Raw genomic sequence first — 14,441 nt, 5'->3', positions numbered from 1 at the left:
GAAGCTCCAGGATTTCATCCAGCCCTCATTTTTAAGTGATTCGCACTTCCAGGATGAGGGGGAGGAGCAGAATGCAGCGATTTTTAAGGTTTCCCTGCTTCCCTAGATTTTGCGGTGCAGTTCTTGGCTCGAAAGAAGTACCAAAACGCACCCAGAAATGATTATTTTGCAGAGAAACGCATACAAGTTGTGTGTTTTGTGAAATGTGCATTCAAAAGTACTGTGAATTATAATATAGCTTAATATTAATAGGAAAGGAAGTGGCAAAAGGTTGATCAATTTCTAGTTTAAGGCAATCTCAAACTACTTTCCTGTATTGTTAAAATTCATTTTGGCTTCTCCTGCTTTGCAATCTGTTGTCTCTCTGCTGGGGGATGGAGGGACAGAGAAGAACTCCTCAAGTGGAAAATGGGGGGTCTACGCTGGACAAAGACAAATTGTGTTCTGTCCCCATGAATATTTTCCTAATTTACCCTAGTCCATGCAAGTACAGTCATACCTCAGGTTACAGGTTGCATTTTTTTGGGTTACAGACCCGCCAAACCCCAAAAGTACTGGAACGGGTTACTTCCGGGTTTCAGTGGTCGCGCATGGGCAGAAGCGCCGAATCGTGCACAGACGCACTGCTGTGGGTTGCAAACGCTGCAGATTGTGAACATGCATCCTGCACGAATCACGTTCGCAACCCGAGCGTTCACTGTAAATGAAAAACACGCTCCGCTTACTTATATGGAGCGAGAGGGTAAAGAATGCAATCGGGGAGGAGACAGAATTGCTTTGCACCTTAAGCGCCTGTTGTCACAAAGGGCCTGCAGGCGTCTTCCCCTTGAAGGATTCCTCCAATTATCCTCTAGGACACCTGAAGTTCTGTTGCCCCTGCTGAGTGGGTGCAGCCCTGTGCGCACCCCCTTTCTGGAGCAAGGCACCCCTTCTGTTTTTAATGCAGGACATTAATCAACATTAAGGGCATGCTAGAGCCTGTGACCCACCCATGTGGGAGCTGGGGAAGCTTTTATGGTGTGTGGGGGTTTTTTTTACCAGTAAAAATGGTGCATTGGAACCCACCACACTTCTCTCCTGTTCTTCCTTTGCAGAACTTAAACGAGGTTTGCAGTTTGTTTCCCCCGTTCCTTAAGAGAACACCTAAAACTGCACTTGTGTTGCTTTCAGACCATTGCCCAGACTGAATTTCAAAACTGTAGCTTAATTTAGGAACGTGTTTGTCTGTCATTGCAAAGCTTAGGAGTGTGTGTGTGTGTGTGTTTGTGTTAATATTTTTATTGGTTTTCATTATAACAAGCACCTTATAACAATAAGCATTAAGAAATAAAAAATAAAGATTTGAACAACTGTATCATTTTGCATAATGTCTGTACATTCAGTTCAGTACCAAAATACTGTATGGGATTTTTCCAATTCCCTGACTTCCCTCTACCCTTGTGTGTGTTTGGTGGTGGGGAGAAGAAGGACTACGAGAGAGAAATGTTTCTCCAAGAGCCACCCTGCCTGCTGGCCTCTGATTTCCTTTCTCCCCCTCCCCTCAAGCCCCACTTCCCTTGACCTCTATGTCCTGACCTGCCCTGGCACTAGCTGACTGTGGCCAGAAGAGGGCACCCCACACCAGCAATCCCTACTCTGTAAGGCAAGGGGGAAGGGAGGAGGATGGGTTGGGGGGTTTCCGGCCCATCTGCCCTTGGAGGGAGCTGAGAGGTCACAGCTGTGTCCCTTTGCTCAATCACTTTAACCCTTCAAAGGTCCCTCTGTAGGGCCTGAATCATTTGCTAAAGCTGTGGGAGGAGGAGAAACCTTTATTTAATTAAAACTATTGAGATCTTGGATTTTATTGCCATATGTTTTGACTTCCAAGCTTACTACCAGTGCTAAGTCTAAGCATGGGTTACAATCTCACCACATTTAAAAAAAAAAAGGTCAGATTTAAAGCATATGACACTCTGGAAAAGGAAACCGATACGTTTCGTTCAGAGTGGGCACCACCAATGTTAAGCAATTTTAAATCCAATCAATTTCAATTAGAGGGTTTAGCACATGCCTACATATATCCTTCTGAAATAGAAGGGGCTTCAAAATTGTTTATCGGAAATTTGGCTGGAGTGTGCACCACTGTGTATGGTTTTATACTATTAGATATACAGTCGTACATCGGAAGCCAAACGGAATCCATTCTGGAAGTCCATTCTACTTCTGAAACGTCTGACTTCCAAAGCGTGGCTTCTGATTGGAAGTTCCTGCAGCCAACTGGAAGCCGCAGAAGCCCTGCCAGACATTTGGCTTCCAAGAGAACATTCGAAAACCAGAACACTCACTTCCGGTTTTCGATCATTCAAGAGCCGAAATGTTCGACTCCCAAGGTGTTTGGCAGCCGAGGTATGACTGTATATTTGCACACGTTGTTTGTGTGTGTGTGTGTGTGTGTGTGTGCATTGACCTGCTGAAGGGCAATAACCCTAGCCACCAAAAAATGAGCTCAAATAAAAATACAGGCTATTAAACAATTTTAAAAGAGGTTTAAAAGTAAAAAGAAAAGTTTAAAATACATGTATTACTGCAATTCTGTACCCTCTCTGTTAGAAGACACCCTCTTAGGAGGGGGGCTTACGTCTGAACAGACATGCCTAGGGTTGAACTGCAAAACTGCGTTTTAAACAAAAATAGTAATCTGCGGTGATGAACTGGTACTTCATGGTAAAAATGCCACTGTCTGGCTCTTGTGGGCCTATTGAATGTTATTCAAAGTGTGGTTTTTAAAAAAGGAAGGGGAAAATTTATGATACTATGTGGCTGCAAGACAGCAAAATTCAGTTGTGAATAAGGCCTAGTTAAAATAATAATAATAATAATAATAATAATAATAATAATAATAATAATAGGAAGAGAGAAACCTGCTTCTCTGTCCTATTAACAGGAGACCACAGGGTTGAATGATCCAGCATTCATTTATTTTTGTAAACATGTAAGAAAAGGCCAGGATAGACCCTTCTTCCTGACATGCTAGATCTCTATGTACAGGGATTCATTATTATTACTTTAGGTATGAAGGAACGTGTAGTGTGTGTTCTTTATAGTCCGCTGGAAGCCGCTCAGAGTGACTGGGGCAACCCAGCCAGATGGGTGGGGGTACAAGCAATAACTAATAATAGTAATAGTAATAATTGTTTAACCTGGAAGTCTGCATGGAAGTTGGTGTTTTCTCAAGAACATCTTGACTTTGGTTATAGTGTTATGTCCAAGCCCAGGCTTGCGAAGCTTGTGGTTTGTCTGGAGCGAGACAAACCATAAGCCTGGGTTGGGATGTAATATGAACTCAAACCATGGCTTGGTCCCAGTAGCATGGCAGCAGCATGACCAAAGCAGGGAAAGCTGCAGAGTTCCTCATGAAGCACTAAGCCACCGTTTAGCGTTATATGCAAAGTATGCCACTGTAGCAAATAACAAGCCGGGAAGAACATGAGCATACCTTGGGCCAGATGTGTGCTTCCAGGTTGTATTAAACCATTTGCGTAGCATAAAACTGTGCATTTGTTTCCACAGGATTAGGAAGACCTGCAGGAGAAGTGGCCCGTATGCATGGCTAGCTCCCTAGGTAGTAACCATGCTACTTCCTGTTCTCTACAGAACCTAGCTTACGCATGGTAGAATAAGAACAAAAACACAAAGTAGAGGAAAGTGTTAAGCAAAGCTACGTGGACTTTGCATGCACACACAGACACGTAACCCAGCTCTGATGCAAAACAAGATATACCTGTTGTTATCTACTCATTTGGCACCCTTTATTCTGCCAGATTTTCACAATGCCTGTGCGCGAGAACGCAAAGATTGGGGGGAAGATATGGACGCTCAGAAACCGGGGAAGAAGAGCTAGGAAATGTTAATCCAAAAAGAAAGCAAGGAATAAGAAGATGAGATTGTGCGGGATCATGCAACCCCTGGTTAATACATGCAACCCCTGGTTAAGGCTCTGCCTGCCGCACGCGCCTGCACTATTTACCAGGAATTTCCGCTTCTGCTTCCAGTGGCTGCCTTGGGCGTTGGTGCTGCGGTGTGCTTCCGTGGCGATGTGGATCAGCTCCCACTCCTCCGTGGTTGGCTCCGGCCTGTGCTGAAGGGATTTCATCATCTCTTCCTTGCGCCGCCTCTCCCGGTTCTCTTCAATCAGCTTCCGCTTGGCTACCCTCTTGGAGTCATCCAGCACCACTAGGGGGCGCGAAGAATGGAGAGGCATGAGTGGGCAGTGGGGCCTCACACACAGCCAATCAGAACTCTGTGAGGTGCCCATCGCATCCTGCAGCCCACTAACCAATGCGCTGAATGGCCTCACGAGAAGCCGTTTGATTGGCCGGCTCCTGTGAGAGCCTACGGAATTCTGAGGCCGCTTACTGCGGCCCGTGGGGTTCTCATGCCACAACAACGGCCCCAATTACATTGGGATTAATAGATGGTCCCACACAACTCTATGTTGGAACAAGCAGCATGCCCCCTCCCTGCCCCCACATCCTTGGCTACATTTATTTCCGTGATGGGATCCCCTGTTGCAACCGCTCCCTCCCTCGTCTTCCCCAACCCTCGCATCCCTCCATAGCGGGCGCAATGCCCTTACAGTCCATGGCCATGCCAACGGCAATGCACTTCTTGAATCGGCAAAGCTGGCACTGGTTGCGAGTGATCTTGTCGATGACGCAGGAGGCATCGTACTTGCAGGAGTATGTCGGGTGCAGATTCTTCTGGATGGTCCGCCGGAAAAAGCCCTGCAGAGGGGAAGAGCGGAATCAGAACCAGGCAGTCCTGAGAAGGAAGGAGCACCTTCCGTTTTTCGAGCCACCCACTTGGCTCCTGTTTTCTAACCAACGGGGTACAGCCCTATTGGCACTTCCAACATCAAACGGGACTCCTGCCCATTCTAACCACCAATGCCAAGCGTATTAGGGCTTGCATCTTAGAAATGCAAGTCCATCAGGCAAATGGGTGATTTTCTATTGCAGAAGTTGAGGTGGTGCGCTCCCATGTTCTTCTTCTGTGGTTCTAAGCTACAAGTCCTGGGGCTGCCCCAAAGGCCTCCCATTCATCAACATGGGGCACAACTGACAAGGGTGTTTTCCACCCCCTATTGTGCTCTCCTACAGCTCCCATTCATTTCTGTCTAGGTGTATGTTGGAGAACGTCTCAGCAGGTTGTGCCTCATGGGTTGGATATGCTAGCTCTCTCTCTATACAGTGGTACCTCGGGTTAAGTACATAACTGGTTCTCGAGGTCCGTTCTTAACCTGAAACTGTTCTTAACCTGAAGCACCACTTTAGCTAATGGGGCCTCCTGCTGCCACCGGAGCACGATTTCTGTTCTCATCCTGAAGCAAAGTTCTTAACCCGAGGTAATATTTCTGGGTTAGCGGAGTCTGTAACCTGAAGCGTATGTAACCCGAGGTCCCACTGTTAAACCTTTAACGACGACTCAAAGCTGCTGCTAGTTTTTCAACTTCCTTCAAAGCCAGGAGCACCCCATCTTGCACTCCGCCCTGCACCCAGGGCTGGCAATCTGAGGTAGTCAGTAGATTCTGGGGTAAGAATCAGGGGCAGCTCAAATCTCTGTCGTTTGAATGTTCCGCTTCAGGAACAGAGAGGTCTTGAGCTGTCTCTGCCGGCTTTTACTGCACATGCATGCCTTTCCTTTTCTCTTTTTGTTTAGTTTTGTTGTCCTCTCTTTCTTTCCTCTCTCTCAAAGAAGAATGTGTGTGCGGGGGGGGGGGCAGGGGGACTGCTTCTGGCAAGAGACCCACTTTAGGTCAGGGCACAGCAGTTTGTTGGTCACGTTCCATCAGTTGGAAACTATTGCACTCAACTGTTTCCAAGCTATTTCCTGTCTGCCTGGGTTCAATAGTGGAAGTGAGCTGGGGAGAAAGGATTTAAAGCAGCCGAGTTGAGGGGAAGGTTTTAACCCCGCCCTCCAATGAACACTCATTTGCACACTGGGAAACCCAGACAGATGAGTGGGGTATAAATAATAGAATTATTTATTATTATTATTACTATTATTATTATTATTATTATTATTATTACTACTACATATAGGCATGTGGGAGTGATTTATTCATTTGCTAAACACACACTTACCGTACTTAAGTTTGGTCCTAAAATGTGTCCTCCCTCATTAGGGGCCCAGCATGACTGGTTATCCAGCCATGCTGTTATATTGGCGCCAGACTCTTCTACCCTGCCACTAGGGCCCTTTTAAGACCCCCCCCTCCCAGTGCCCAGTGACCTTAGATCACCCAGGAAGGCTCACCATGTGCCGAGAACATGAGAGGAGGGGGGCATTGGAATGAGGGGTGCCTCTTTGCAAACAGTACCCAGTGCCTAACTAAGTCATAATCAGCACCACAAAACTGACGTTAATACAGTGCAATAAAACAAATCTCTTGCCTGGGAAAACCACATGTTGCGCTGGGAAATCTCAATATCAGCACTCAAAAGTAATGCCTGGAAGTCAATACTACAGAAGAAACAGTACTCTCCCCGCTCGCTTGCTCTCTTTTTTTGGCACAACCTCCTTCAATTTCTCAGCGTGGATTCTATTTTCCCGTTCTCTTTGCTGTTTCCTTCCTCCATATGCTGCTCCTTTTCTCACAAGTTCTTTTGCCAACTGGAGTTGACACTCCCACAAAGTACATACAGCAAAGCGGCCACCTCAGTTCATAGGTTTTTAGACACCATTAAGGGCAGCTGAGCGAGACATGCACGTATTTCATTAAATTAAGCTACACTCGTAACCTGGATTTCTTCCAGCGAGCTCAAGCTAGCAAGCATGACTCTCCCCTACATAGACACATATGTTGTCTTCTCACCAACCAATGGTGAGGTGGATCAGGCTGAGAGGGTATGACTGATCCAATGTCACCCATTGGGCACTGTGGATTGGGAAGAGGGGGAGACATTGAGCCGGTGTCTTCACAGACCTAGCACAGCACGCTAACCACTACACCACACTGGCTTTACACAGGATCTGACCCTTGAGGCACACAATCCACTAGAAAGTTCTGCTGTACAAAAAACAAAATAAATGGCAGCATTCTTGCCCACCGCAATGAGGCTTGCGCAAAAGGATGCCATGGTGAGTTGCATTTATGGAATGTGGGGTGCCATTTGAATTTTCCCCAAACTGCTGGGTTGTTCTTAACCAGGCCCCTTGGGCTCATTCTCCCATCTCCCTGCCTCTGATTAATCTGAGCACTCTGCCTGCAGCAACAACCCTCTCAGTTCTGTTAAGGTCCTCTCCTCCAGTAAAGTCCTTCCTGATCCACTCCTCAGGCACATCTCACCTGTCCCTCAAGGGCCTTTTAATTCTACTCTACCCCATCCCCACTTATTTTGTGAATCCATGCTCTCTACTTCCAAATCTTCTGATTTTGTCCACCTAATACAGTGGTACCTCAGAAGTCGAACGGAATCTGTTCCGGAAGTCTGTTCGACTTCCAAAACATTCAGAAACCAAGGCACAGCTTCTGATTGGCTGCAGGAAGCTCCTGCAGCCAACCGGAAGTCGCATCAGACATCCGCGTTCCAAAGAACGTTTGCAAACCAGAACACTCACTTCCGGGTTTGCGGCATTCGGGAGCCAAAACATTCGACTCGCAAAGCGTTCGGGATCCAAGGTACGACTGTACTGACTTGCAGACACTTTGGGCAGAAAAGTTTATCACGACTGTGTCCTATGCAGCCCCAAGCATGCTAGTGACATACGGTCATTACTGTGGTGTGGTGGCAGCTAGGTAGTTGGCCCTAGACCTAGGAGATGCGGGTTCAAACACCTACACATCTATAAAATGCACAGGGCAAAAATCATTACCTGCCAGCCTAACCTGGTGAGGAGAAAGCTGGGAAACCCCACACAGGCCCCACTCCAAGTCCCTTGGAGAAAGAGCACAACAGAGGCGGTGAAAAGAATCCTGGGGGAGGGTGATGGCAGTGGGGGAGGCTGACAGATCAGTAAGGTAAATGTGGAACAGAAGAAGAGTCAACAAATTAAGAAATGTAACCAGAGACCACGGAAAATATTAATTTGTCTAGCTCCCATCACTGTAAAAATCTGGCTTTATCCATTCCACACTGCAGTTTGCCAAGGCATATCAATTCCTTTTTAACTCTCTAATTTATCCTTCTATATATCTTGGTGAAGCTTGGCCCAGAAATTCTGAGCGACTGCTGCTCACACATTTGGCTCAAACCTTCCACACCCTTCCCTGCCTCACTTAGCACCAGGCTCACCCACAGCCTTCCTCTGGCCCCTGCTGAGAAAAGGACCAAAATGCTTCCCATCAGTCGCAGCACCCAAAAAACCCAAGCCCTGGGCAGTGCTGTCCTTGGCAGCTGCCTGGGGTCATGCAGAGGCACCAAGTCAAAGGAGAGAATTCACCCTCTAGTGAGCCGCTCGGGCCAGATGGCCTTCCCATGTTTCCATTACCTTGCAGCCTTCACAGGTAATACATCGGTAGTGGTACCCCGTGGCTTTGTCTCCACATACAACGCACTGCTCATCTTTGTCCAAGTAGCTAGGGATGTACCCTGGAGGAGAAAACAAGAATGGAGAGATCAGAGCTGGAAGGGGGAATACAGAACTGGGACACACCAGACTTCAATGGGCCTGGCCACCCTTACTCTCTTTCACTGGTCACTATTACCTGCTGGCTAGACCCATATCACCTCTGAAACACAAAGGGGCCATATCACAATTTTATATCTTTAAAAGCAACGCACTTTACGAGCCACTCGCAGCTCTCAAAGTCGCCTCCCTTTTAGAAACACAAGCAACACAACCAAGCTGCACAAAACCACAAGGTTAACACACTACAAGCCCTTCCAGATGGGTGTTGTGTTGCCGGTGTATTCTGCAACGTGGTTTTGGCACAGTAACACTGCTTTAGTGGCAAATTTATTCTGCTTTATTAATGGTCCTGTGATGCTTCCCCCATGCTACCACATTACAGTAGTACTTTGGTTCTCAAACGCCTTGGTACTCAAAACAACTTGGAACCCAAACACTGCAAACCCAGAAGTAAGTGTTCCGGTTTGCGAACTTTTTTCAGAAGTAGAACATGCTCCGTTTTGAGTGCCACACTTCTGTTTTGAGTGTTATGCTGAGGTCTGTCTGTTTTTGCTATCTATTTTGCATTTTTGTGGCTCTTTCGTTTTTGTGACTGTGTGGAACCCAGTTCAGCTACTGATTGATTGATTGTGTGACTGCTTTCATTGCTTCCATTTTATGGATTGATAGTCTCATTAGATAGTAAATTCATGTCAAATTGCTGTTTTAGGGGTAGTTTTTAAAAGTCTGGAATGGATCAATCCATTTTGCATTACTTTCTATGGGAAAGCATGCCTCGGTTTTGGAACGCTTTGGTTTTGGAACCGACTTCCGGAACGGATTAAATTTGAGAACCAAGGTACCACTGTATTGCTGTCTGGAGGTCTCTCTCTCCATTCCATCTGTGAAGTGTGAAGGTGCTGGACTGGTGTCTGGAAATGGTGAAGGGCTGGGTGGGGGCTAATAAAGATGGAGATGCTGTGAGCGGATGGCTTCTGTATCCGGGAATTAGGTGTATGACCTATCCTGGGAGGCATGGCTTTCCCCCTGAAGGAACAGGTTCATAGTCTGGGATCACTCCTGGATTCCAACTTGTCATTGGAGCCACTTAGGCAAGGGGAGCTTATGCCCAGCTTAGGCTGGTTGACCAGCTGCAGCCATTCCTGGGTCAGCCTGGCCTTCAGTGATCCATGCTGTAGTGACCTCCCAGTTAGACCACTGTTAAGAGGGAGGGAAGCACAGGCGGAGTGAATAAGGATCAGAGAGCAGGGACAGAGCTGGAGAGTGAGAAAGCTGGTGACTGTATATGTGGAGCATATATGGAGCAAGGAAGGCCAGAGAGAGGCTTTGCTGGCGAGCCCCGTTTCATGTTTCAGCAGCCAGGGATCATTCCTGAAGCCCTTACAACTTCCTCCCAAACCCTTTCTGACTAGGTCTTCTGGAAAGGGCATTCTGGAAATCTGAGCATATGCTCAGAGCTACTCTTCTCTTTATGAATGCTAACTTGTACCAGGTCAACCTGGTTTCAAATCTACCTGCAGCCACATCAAGCTCACTGGGCGAAACTTGGGCCGTTTGCTTTGACTTTCCTACAATGAAGGGTTGTTATGAACATACAGTGGGACAACACCACATATGACTTTCATGGAGGGGGGGATGGCAGGATACAAGTATTTGCCCCAACTTTAATTTGTAAGCTGCCTCATATCTGACTTGGCTTTGCTTCGCTGGCAAAACATGAAGACTGCAGGCCTCCTTTGCGGTCCACCCCTCACAGCACAGGCACCCCAAGGCCTGAATGGCTCTCAAGATCCCCTCTGACCCCACATTCCAGGAGGGAGGGGGCAATGGCAAGGCCTGTCCTTGTCTGCTCCCCCCACTTCCAGGCTTCGTTAGTCTTTCTGAAAGGCTATTTAAAGTACCGCTAACGAGGGCGGCTTTCATGCAGAAAACACAACAGCCATGTACGTCCACAAAAAGGCTCTTTATCTCTGTGCTTGTGGGGGGTTGTTGAAGGGGAAGGAAGCAGCCTGCGACCCCCCCTTCCAATTATCTCCTGCCACCACCACCCCCAACTCACGTAACCTTGCTTACCCTCCAGGGCCTCATCAGCCCTGATAATGAAGGTGCCCCCTCTGTCCCCTTCCAGGAAAAGGAGCTGTGTTCTCTCATTCACCCCCTGCCCTCACAATGTCCTATTGTCTAGGGTTGTGGCAAGGGTCACCTCCACATGACCCTAGGATGACCCAGCCATGACGGAAAAGGGGACGTGCCCCCCTTGCGGCATTGGTATGCCTGTGTGGAGGGGGATAAAGCCTAGGTCTCAGCTGCCTTAAAGCAGTGGCATGTTGCTTAGATATTTGCAGCATCCGAGACTGGATGGAAGGAGCGAGAGATAATAAATAAATAAACGAAACATGCAAAATTCAGGCCACCTTCTCGGCCTGCTTGGCCCACAATCCCTTACCCCTCCCCAAAGCCTCTTTTGCCTGCACATTCCCATTTCCTGCCAACAAATGCTCACGTTCAACTTGGCCCTTCTGTTTCGTTGGCCTTTTCCGATTTATAGAATTCATGGCCGATTTATAGAATTTATAAAGAATTATATGTTGTGTGTGTGTGAGAGTGAGTGCCAAGAGCATCTGGGAGCAAACATGAAAGATGTGATTTTCTTTAAAATCTCCCATTGCACATGCTTGGGGGTTCTGATGTATGTATATCAGTATATAAACGACACATGCATGTTACGGATGTGCCACATGTTCACTGTGAGAAACACCAGTGATTGTGTTTGGTGAGTGGAGTTTGGAGCTTTCTCTCAAAAGATAAACAGGATAAGAGTTGGCCGAGGGCCAATTCTGACGCGATGTTTTCCATACAGCCACACATACTTGTGCACTTTTGTGCACACACGACAAATTTACCCATGGTTTCCTTACACCAGTATAGATCCCTGCTGGGGAAAGTATCATGCCGCAAATTGGCCCTTGTAGTTTAGGAGCCAGAAGGTTCCTCAAACCCTGTGTGATTTTCCAGATGGAGGCAATGGGATGAGGATGAGGATGTGAGAGAAGAAAGACAAGGTCTTAAACTCATCTGGAATACAGCTGTTAGCAACATGAAAGCATGATGGCTTTTGGTGCTGGGGGGGGGCAGGAGGGAAGACGAGAAGCCCTCCCCTCTCCTTTGCCAGCAAGACAGCTAGCATCTGGGTAGGAAGAGAAAGCTCTGAGTTCTGCTGTGACGCTTTCCCCCCTCCCCAAGAGACCACACAATTTGCAGCCATGTTAGACCGATTCCCATTTCCACGTTTGAGACTGAAAAATCAGCTTCCATGAGATTAAAAACGGACTGTGAAAAGGTATCCCATTTACACAGCCACCGAACAGGGAATCCCCTTTAGCGTGGCATATTAATGGACTTCCCACAGGCATGTTACGATCTAATGTGTGCCACAGAAGATAAACTAGTATGCATGGCCCTTGCAAATGACACACTGCATGCCATATGTGACTGCCACCCACATCACACATTACATCGCACATTTAATATGAGAAGGAGGATTTATATTTTTATTTTACCATGAGATCCTGTGTCCTTCAAGGTTCATTGAAGGTATTGCCTTCCCTTGGAACAGAGGGCATGGACCCAGCCCCTTACAATGACTCTTCTAAGGAAAGGGATGTCTTTGCCCTTTAGACCAGGCCAGGAGGACCAGCACAAAATCAACCACCCAACCCACAAACAGCAAAAGGAAAATAGTAATGCCGGACTTATTGCAAACAGTGAAGCTTCCATTGGAACAGACGGGAGAGGACAGAATAGGAACATGGGGAAGCTGAACATAGGACCCAAACCACAGGGTCCACCCTGACTGGTAGCAGCTTTTCAGGGGTTCAGGCAGGAGTCGATCCCAGTCCTCCCAGGAGATCACAGAAGCTGAACCTGGGGAACCTTCTTCATCTAGTGCTCTGGCACTGAACTAGGGCACTTCCACAATGACAGCAGCGGACCAGCAGTGAATCACACACAGCAAGTGGCTAGAAAAGCTGAATCTGCACAGGATGTGTCAGGCCTAACAAGCAGAGTAACTCTTCTTTGGTAGGTCTTGCCCCTATGAAGCATTTGGGGAGACTGAAGGCCCCTGCCTTTCCACAGCTGCCTAAGTCCCCTCCTCGGGGTTTCCGCCTTGGACCTGCTACGTAAAATCTCGAACCTGGTATTTCTCTCTCTCTCCCTCCCCCCCCCCCTCGAAGCATCTTGCTCCTTTCATTGTGAAATGAGCTACTGCATGTCTTCTAAATGGAGATCTTTATCCTAGTTGGTATCTGCATGGGATTTGAACTGATTCTACACATGTGCTATTGTTGCTTTGTGTGTGTGTGTGTGTGTGTGTGTGCGCGCGCTCTACATATAAAATTGTTATTGCTCTTATTAAATTTATATACCGCCCTTCATCAAGGGACTACAGGGCGGTCTACAACATAACAAAATATGAGAAAAGGTTTTATTTATTTGAAATGCTTGTTATATGTGCAATTGTTTTTATTCATGTAACCACTTAATAAACCTCTTAAATTATATTGTACGCAGCTTCGGAATGCCTCATGGGAAGCGATTCATAAATGTGCCAGTAATAATATTAATAATTATAATAGCAACAGTAGCAATAATAATAGCAATACGACCACTACTACTATATTTTGGGGGAGAAAACTCAGGTATTATTCAAGTGAGAGCTTTGAAGAACTGAAGGTTTTAACAGGAGATGGGAATCAAAATGATTTGATTTGGAATGTGTATCTGTGTGGGGAGAGGGTGGCTGACTTGAGCGGGTGGCAGACCAATGGGGAGCATTTTATCCTAAGAAGCCAATATCCGGCTGAGTACTCTCATTCACAAACCCGCACATCACTGCGCCTTTGCCCCATGACCCATTGTGGCCTCACCTCTTGCACCCCCAGCCCTTTAGTGGTTTATCTTCCGGCTGCAGACTCTGCCGTTTGAGAACCGATATCCTGAGCTGCCCCGTGACCTCCTTCTCTGGGCCAGTGGAAAACATCAAAAGGACTTCAATGGGTTCAAGGACAGAGTTGGATAAATTTTGGGAGGATATCCTGTTATTTATATTCTGGAGTCTCGGGGCATCGCTTGTTTGCATCAATGAAGGCTCCCCACCCCTCCTGCCTGCATTTCTCTTTCCCCCTCTAATATGTAATTTTTCTGGGGCATCAAGAGAAGGTTTTGCTACAACTTTATAGAGAGAAACCATCGTGTGGAACTAAAAGTCACATACCACTAGAAATATTTCTGAGGGATCTTGATGCATAGATTGCTGTAGCATCAAGGCTTAAATAGTAGTTTGATTGGAGGCAAATACATATCTGCATATTCCCTGGCTCTGAACTTTGTGGCTTGGCTCGCTTGCTCGAGTCATTTGGGAGGCATTTGGCTTCGCAAGCCTGTGGCTGCGGAAGGCCTGGTCCCCGCTCGCTGCGGCCCACTTTGTTCTTGATTATTCTTGATTAAGCAGAGCGATCAGGGATGCAAGCGAGGTGCTGGTGGGAGCCGGACAAATAGCTAGGATTCTACCAATTTAAACAGCCTGAAAAGGGTGGCTTACCCGACATACTGCTTTTCACCGAACATTGGCTGCTTTTTCTTTTACGTTTCCCATCCGGCCACCTGCGGAGAAGAAAGAAGGGGAGAGGAGATTTAAAACAAAACAGAACTGTGGATTCATCAGGGGAAGGGCAACCTTGCGTGGCTCTTTACCTGCCAGCCTTATAGCATTTTATCCGAATCTGCAGCCCACTTCCCTTAAAAAGCTTTCCCAAGCGCCACACACAACT

At 47.1% G+C, this 14,441-nt stretch overlaps 1 protein-coding gene across 1 annotated transcript in view; it reads right to left on the bottom strand.

Moving 5' to 3' along the window:
- THRA (thyroid hormone receptor alpha) overlaps positions 1–14,441 on the bottom strand; it is a 110,642-nt gene that overhangs the window by 5,435 nt on the left and 90,766 nt on the right. Inside the window, exons 3-6 of the mRNA XM_081838090.1 lie at positions 14,213–14,274; positions 8,470–8,570; positions 4,616–4,763; positions 4,007–4,212 (exon numbers count right to left, since the gene is read on the bottom strand). Coding sequence (XP_081694216.1) covers positions 4,007–4,212; positions 4,616–4,763; positions 8,470–8,570; positions 14,213–14,274 — 517 coding nt within the window. The remainder of the gene's footprint in view (positions 1–4,006; positions 4,213–4,615; positions 4,764–8,469; positions 8,571–14,212; positions 14,275–14,441) is intronic.

Source organism: Podarcis erhardii (genome assembly GCF_964252035.2).
Source record: "Podarcis erhardii genome assembly, chromosome: 13".
Taxonomy (NCBI): domain Eukaryota; kingdom Metazoa; phylum Chordata; class Lepidosauria; order Squamata; family Lacertidae; genus Podarcis; species Podarcis erhardii.
Note: the sequence above shows the minus strand (reverse complement) of the source record. Positions and strands in the feature narration are given on the sequence as shown.